General features: G+C 46.6%; 1 protein-coding gene across 1 annotated transcript; it reads left to right on the forward strand.

Moving 5' to 3' along the window:
• Positions 1–5,032: 5,032 nt before the first annotated feature.
• Positions 5,033–7,073, forward strand: LOC123131169 (NEP1-interacting protein-like 1). Its single transcript, XM_044550932.1, has 3 exons — positions 5,033–5,487; positions 5,881–5,964; positions 6,525–7,073. The coding sequence occupies exons 1-3, from the start codon at positions 5,164–5,166 to the stop codon at positions 6,855–6,857; spliced, it is 741 nt and encodes a 246-aa protein (XP_044406867.1). The 5' UTR covers positions 5,033–5,163; the 3' UTR covers positions 6,858–7,073.
• Positions 7,074–7,401: the final 328 nt, after the last annotated feature.

Consider the following 7,401-nt stretch of genomic DNA (forward strand, 5'->3'; position numbering starts at 1 on the left):
CCTGTAGGGCTGAAATTTTAGCTAGACCATGTCCCCCCCCCACAGAGAATTCCCTTTCCTTTCTTTCTTGTCAGCATAGTGTTTCATTCTGCTCTGTGCCTTGAGCAAATTTTGCTTGATGATTTCCAGTGTGAATTCTCTGTTTCGAAGGAGATTGTCACTATCCTCACATATGGTGTCAGGAAGAGCTGATTCTACCGCCATGGGAGAGGAAAACCATACAGAGCTTGGAAGGGGGTCATTTGGAGAGAAGTGCGGAAACTTGCATTGTACAACCACTCAGCTAGAGCCAACCACCCATGCCACTTTCTCGGCTACCAAAAACACATGCATCTGAGGTAATTTTCTAAACATGATTGATTCACTCTTTCAGTCCGACCATCAGATTGTGGGTGGTAGCTTGTGCTCATGTGTATCTTGATCTTGAGGGACTTGAACAATTGCTACCATAAGTGACTTGTGAAGATCCTGTCTCTAAGTTAGTATGACTAGGGGCATACCATGTAACCTGAAGATTGTATCAGAGAATGCTCTTTCCACATATTGCACTATTATAGGATGTTTCATGTAGATGAAGTGTGCATATTTGGTAAATCTGTCCACGACCACTAGTATCAAATCTTTGTTTTCAGACACATGCAATCCTTCTATGAAATCCATAATAATGTGTGTCCATGCAAAGTCAGGAACATTCAAGGGCTCTAGGAGGCCAGGATAAGGAGAATGTTTTGCTTTGTTGATTTGGCACACTAGCATTGCTTGACAAATGCAATAACATCTTGTTTGAGGCCGTGCTAGTGGAATACAAGTTTCACTCTATGGTAGATTGCTATCTCTCTCCAGAGTGGCCCCCTAGTTCATAATTATGTAAGGTTTTCAAATGTCATGTATGGGAGAAGTTGCTATGCCTACCACAATTTTATTGTGAAATCTTCGAATTCCATTTTTGGAAGAATAGGCAGTGCTATTGTCTTTGCTGCTAGTATATTAGCTATGAGTTCCGTCACTTTGTTGCCATCCCTTGTAGCTTTGACCACCTCTTTAACTCATGTAGGAGTGTTTTCACTAATAGTGAGTGTAGAGACCATTTACTTGACTCTAGATAATGCACCAACAACTTTATTTTCCTTCACTTTCTTGTATTCCACTTTGAAGTTGTATCCCAGTAATTTTAGTAGTAACTTGTGTTGAATACCTTTAGTTAACTTCTTCTCCTGAATGTATTTGAGGCTTTCTTGGTATGTTCTGATTATTAGTGAAGTGGCCAAGAAGTAATTGTTCCATTTCTTGACAGCCTTGATAATTGCTAAGGCTTCTTTGCCATAAACGGTTGCTGCCTTGGGACCGATAGTTTTGCTAAAGTAAGAGATAGGTTTGCCCTCTTGCATTAACACAATTGTCAGTCCATAGGCACTGACATCAGCCTCTAGGTGAAGGGTTTAGTGAAATCAGGTAGAGCTAGTACACGTGTATTAGTTGACTTTTCTTTCACAGTCAGGAAGGCCTTTTCTTGTTCCTCCTTCCAAGAAAATGCATCTTTCTTGAGGCAGTCAAAGAGGGGCCTGCAGATAATGCCATAACCCTGAATGAACCTCCTGTAGTACCCACTTAATCCTAGAAAACTCCTTAGTTCAATGACATTAGTAGGCGATGGCCATTCTTAAATTGCTAGAATTTTTTATGGATCAGTGGACACTCCTTGTTTGTTAATAACATGCCCTAGATATTCCACTTTAGATTGTCCAATGGAGCATTTTTACACTTTGGCATGTAGCTCATTGGCTTGGAGAATATCAAAGACTGCAATCAGGTGCTCTTTATGCTCCTTCAAGGACTTGTTGAATACTATAAAATGTCATCAAAGAAGACTACCACAAAATTTAAATGATCAAACAACATATTCATGAGGGCCTGGAAGGTAGGAGGGCCATTTGTGAGGCCAAAATACATCACTAGATACTCAAAATGCCATTGAAGAGTTGAAAAAGCAGTTTCGTGGATGTCTTTCTCTGCCATCCCGATCTAGTGGTAACCACTTCCGAGTCAATCTTGAAAATTATTATTGCTCCTTTTAATTGTGCCAAGAGACTTTCTATCACATGTATGGGGTGTTTTTAATTGTGACAGAATTATGTTTTTTGTAGTTAATGCAAAGTCTCCAAGTCATTATTCAAAAATCGGCCGGTAAGCCGATAAATCAGTAGATTTATCGCTTATCGGGGTCAAACTGATAAGATAAGTGAATACCGTTGGTATTTATCAGTCTGACCAATATATCAGTCTAGCAACCGATATATCACTATATTTCTTAAGCCAGTCTACTCCCAAGATCATACCATATCCCGCTAGTTTCAACACTCTGAATGTGTCAGAAAATTGATTTCCCTATATTGCGTAAGGACAGATGTGTGATGTGAAATCACTCCATAAAATCCCTCCACTCACCACAACTACTTTAACTTTGGGTGTAGGGATTGCTGCGGTTGGTAATTTTGCTGCCATATCTGGTGAAACAAAAGTGGAGGTACTACCACTATCAACCAGAGCACTAGTAGTAGTGTTGCCTAGCTTTATTGTGAGAGTGAACGTATTCCTAGCTACCCCAATATCCATAGCAGCATGCATAGAGACCTGTAAGACCATGCCATCAGGAGGAGGTTCAGTGTGCTCTAGGTCAGGGTCCTCAAAGTCAGTGACATAGATAGTTTTAGACATGTCTATATCCCGAGCTTGCAGGGCCTACATTTGAGCTCTCTGGCTCATTTTACATACTTGCTCAGGTACCCAAGGTTATCTATATTTGCAGCAAACTTGGTTTTCCTTGGTCTATTGTATCACTGTGTTTCTATTTTGTATTGGAGATGTCACATGTGGTTTTGGTTGATCAAATATTACCTGTCTGTTTGGTTGAGGGACATAAGTTTTAGCTTGAATAGGAATAGTTCCTTTTTCCATTCTCCTGGCATACCACACAACTGTTTGCATGTCTCTGGGTTTAAAACACTCTACATGGCTCCTTAATCCTTATGTATGGATTGAGACCAGACAGAAAGCTAGTGACATAATAGCCAGTAGGAATGACAGGATTTTCCACCTCATAACATTCATGAGCTTTCAAATTGTTCCACATAAATGGCAAAAGTAGAAGTCTTTTGTGTTGCATGAAAAGTGCTAACAATGTCACAAACAGAGTCTAGGGCAAATCTTTTAGTGAGATAAGAACAAAGTTTGTGCCAAGGGACATTGCTTGGAGCATAACGAGTGCCTCTCCACCATTGGACTGCAGGTCCTTTTAAATAAGAAACATCCAACTCAGTTATGTGCTCAATTGGAGTTCTTGCAACAGCAAAATACTGCTCTGGATTATGTATCCATGAGTCAGGGTCATCTCCATCAAATTCAGTGATGTTGAGCTTAGCAGGCTTGATTGTCAAAACTGCTCTTCTATTGTCAACATGAGTGGAAGGTCTAGATCTTCTAGCATTCCCTTCTTGCCATCCTCCTTCCTCCAGCTCATCTATGAGTACATGTGCTGGATTTTGTACTTGCCCTCCTGCTTGATTGTGGTCTCCTTTTGAGCTACCAAAATTAGGGTGCATGTAAGGAACTTTTGGTGTGCCATAATGGAGCTCCTTTCCTGAACTATCTCTTAGTGTTTTTGTTCCTACTGAAGAGGGAACTTGCTTCTCAGACTGTTGCACTCAATGTTGACTTGGAGCTTGCAGCTGCTGGGGCCTTCCTGCCGGCACGATTGGGGACTTGTTGTTGTTGTTGTCTTTCCGCTGCACACTGCCCTGGGCAAAAATGTTGTCCGTTTCTTCCTCTGGGTCGGGATCCAACAACAAATGCCTAAAATTTTTCTTGGATTTTCTCAAAGTTCTTCTGGATAGTTGCAAAATTCTTGTTGACCGTCGCTTGGAACTCCTTGTACTCTTTGCGATCTTCCTCACACTCCCGTTGCAGTGTCTTGATGTCCAGCTCCAGCGAATCCAACGCCAAGTCTGATGTGCTGCCTGATTCGTCGACACACGTCATGACTGAAACCACATGGTTGAGAAGGGTGGGATTTAAGGTACCTTTGTCTACCGGCGCCTACACTCGCTGCCAGTGCGGTCAGATCTCAATGGCTGGGGTTTTACCATCGAATTTTTTTCTTCGGCAACCAGGTTGAGATCTTGACCACGCCCGACAACGCCACTTCAGCCACCTCCCTGCTACTCACCGCCGCCATCGAAATGAAATCACAGAGGGAATTTGCGGTCTCCCAACCTCCGTAAATCACTCCGCCGCCAAGAATCGTCTGGCTCTCGATACCAATTGTGAAGCTCTAAGTTCTGAATGGAGGAATTTAACACTGAATAACTCAATTTCAGAGAAGATTGGAGAGCTCGAACTAGGGTTCTATTGCTTAGAAAAGGGCAAAGTAGGGTTAGCTCGCCACTGGCGAGCTAGGGTTTTGCACCCGATACAAATCAACATGGTCCAGAATGAGGAAGAGGGTTTGCTCTATAGCCATTACAACTCGGTGAAAGACGAATACAAGCAAAACAAATCACATGGCTTTGTTGAAAAATTATAGAGCGGCCGGTGGCAGCTAGTAGCCGTCAGATCGAAGATCGAGGGATGAGGACAGTCATTGCTGGCGAACCGGTATCTTCCAAGGTGAGCCATCGGATGACAGATCAACGCCTCCTGTGACTCCTGGCACGCAGGAACAATGGAATTAACTCTAGTTCTTCAGAAATGATGGACTTGGGGCCTGACATCTTAACTCATCCAGGTCCCAGGATACCGTGACAGTCGCCAAACGATGGGGTCGGGTGTTAAGCTGAATAAACAGGTCACATATAGGCACGAGCTCGTACGCTGCACCCACCGGAAGAGAGCAGAGAGCAGAAGCGGCCCACACCACGCCGCAGCCGCAACGAGGACAGGACAAAATCAAAACCAGTGGCGGCCACACCACCGGAACCGACCACAGATTTCCTCTCACGTTCCCGCGCCGCTATTTATACACTCGACCCCGCTCTCCTCGTCTCCACTACCATCCTACTCATCACTCACCACTCATCGTCTCCCCTCTGCGTCACCGGCGTGCGTGCGTCGTCAGTTCGCTCCAGTTCAGTTGAGTTCAACAGTTTGCTTCTCGGTTTCCCTCCCGTGATGGACACGTCGGCGTCCCCTAGTCCCAGCTCGTCCGCGCCGGAGCCTCGGCAATGGGCCGGCGGTCGCCCCGGGCTGGGGTCCGCGGCGCTTGAGCTGGCCTGCAAGGTGCTCTGCGTCGTGGCGACGTGCGCCTTCGCCGCGGTGGGCTCGCTGGTTGGGGCGGTGTCGGGGTCGGTGATCGGGCTGGCGACGGAGAGCGGGGTGGTGCGGGGCGCTGGCATCGGCGCCATCTCCGGCGCCGTCTTCTCCATCGAGGTCGCCGAGTCGTCGCGGGACCTCTGGCACACCAGCGACTCCTCCGTCTGGAGCGTCCTCTTCATGGTACGTAGTACTGCATTGCCACCTACTCTTCTGTCTTCTCCATTACCACCACGCCGGAGTCCGGCTCTCCATGGAATGGAGCAGTCCCTTCCACGATGAAACGTGATCGCCTCCAAGACGAGGCGAATTTGCAGAACTCAGAGCACTCTGTGTCTCTGTTTCGCTCTGACGGCTTAAGCTTGCTCGACGCCGGTGACAATTTAGGTGCGGCCCGTGGTTCGGTTTGCATGGCCGGGAGATAAGAACAACAAAATGATGTCGACTGTTGACTCTCGGCATCGAATTTGTACTTTGTTATTGACGAGGCTACTGTTAAGCATTTGCTAGTGATGTCGAGGTACATTGAGTTATGGAGGCTTATTACTGACTGTGTTTGTACTGTACGGCGTGCAGGTGGACATCATCCTCAGCCTGCTGAGCGGGAGGCTGGTTCGCGAGAAGGTGGGGCCGGCGGTGCAGAGCGCCGTGCAGAGTCAGGTAGCGCCTCGACCTCAGCTCGAACGAAAATCATGGCGCACCATGCTTGATTAAATACCAGTATTTAATAAGGCTCTTTACGACAACCACTCCAATTAATTAACCAATCTCCCTCAGCATACATACTTACTCTACTATCATGAGGTGACTGTCTGCCAGTGATAGCTCATTTGCATTGTCTACAAGCTATTGTTGTCTTCAGACACAAGGATTTCTTGTGAAAGCATCCATACACACGCAAGAGAGCGGCCTAAAAATGGTTAGTTACAGAGGTGCTATCCTAGAGCAAATCTTGTAGACCACTCACTGATTCACACTTGATAAGTCGTGCTTGGTGAGGTGAGCTCATCACCCACGAGTGCTAAAGAATCTTGCGTCGATGGCGGCATGGTTAACTAACACTGGTTTTACGCTCGTTTTCTATTCCATGTGGATCACAACAATTTAGATCATGTCACAAGGATAAGATAAAAAAAACAGTATGTCAACACAGCACAATTCATTTTCACCGTCAGTGTCAGCATTAATAATTAATTAACCACGCATACATTGGCATGCAGATAAGCGCCATAAGCTCGCCGTTCACGGAGCCCAGCGACCTGTTCGAGACCAGCGGTGCGAGGGGGCTGCCGGCGCACGCGCTCCGGCGGCTGCCGGCGATCAAGGTCAGCGCGGACACCGCGGTGGACGAGGCCGGGGAGGCGCTCTGCTGCTCGGTGTGCCTGCAGGACCTTGAGGTGGGCGAGTCGGCGAGGCGGCTGCCCGGCTGCCGGCACGTCTTCCACGCGCCCTGCATCGACCGCTGGCTCGTCAGGCACGCCTCCTGCCCGCTCTGCCGACGAGACATCTTAGCCCGGCCGGGCACCGTAGGCCGGCCGATCCCCTGCTTGTAACTAAATTAAATCGTCATTGTTCGCCGTGCGTCAGGTGCCCGTAAGGGGACCGGTGGCAAAAGAAGCCACTTGTGTAGCGATGCGTGAATGAATTGGGAACGTGGAATTGTGGATAAGAAGAATTGTTCGGGGCTGATCTGGCTTCCTACTACTCTGATGAAGATTGTTTGCACGTTCTGATTTATTGCACGCACGCCGGGCGCACACGAACTGCAAGACGACACAAGGAAAGCTTAAAATAAACAGGCAATCTATCTATCTCGACCGACTCGCTGTTTCCCATCCCGGTTTTTGAAAACGGTGGGCTTATAAGCGGAAAAGGTTCAAAATAAACCTTAAACTTATAAACAAAAGTTAAATCGAATCTTGAACTTTTAATCTCTGAAACTAACACACCGATTTCTTGTAAAAAGAAAAAGAAAATCAGCACACCGAACTTTTTGATCCCAATCTATTTTAAACCTTGAGCTCGTTTCCAAACAAGGATTGTCCATGTGGTAGCAGGTTGAACCCGGGATCTTCGGCTGCGACTGGACCAGCCCAC

The sequence above is a fragment of the Triticum aestivum genome, chromosome 1A, assembly GCF_018294505.1.
Source record: "Triticum aestivum cultivar Chinese Spring chromosome 1A, IWGSC CS RefSeq v2.1, whole genome shotgun sequence".
NCBI lineage: Eukaryota > Viridiplantae > Streptophyta > Magnoliopsida > Poales > Poaceae > Triticum > Triticum aestivum.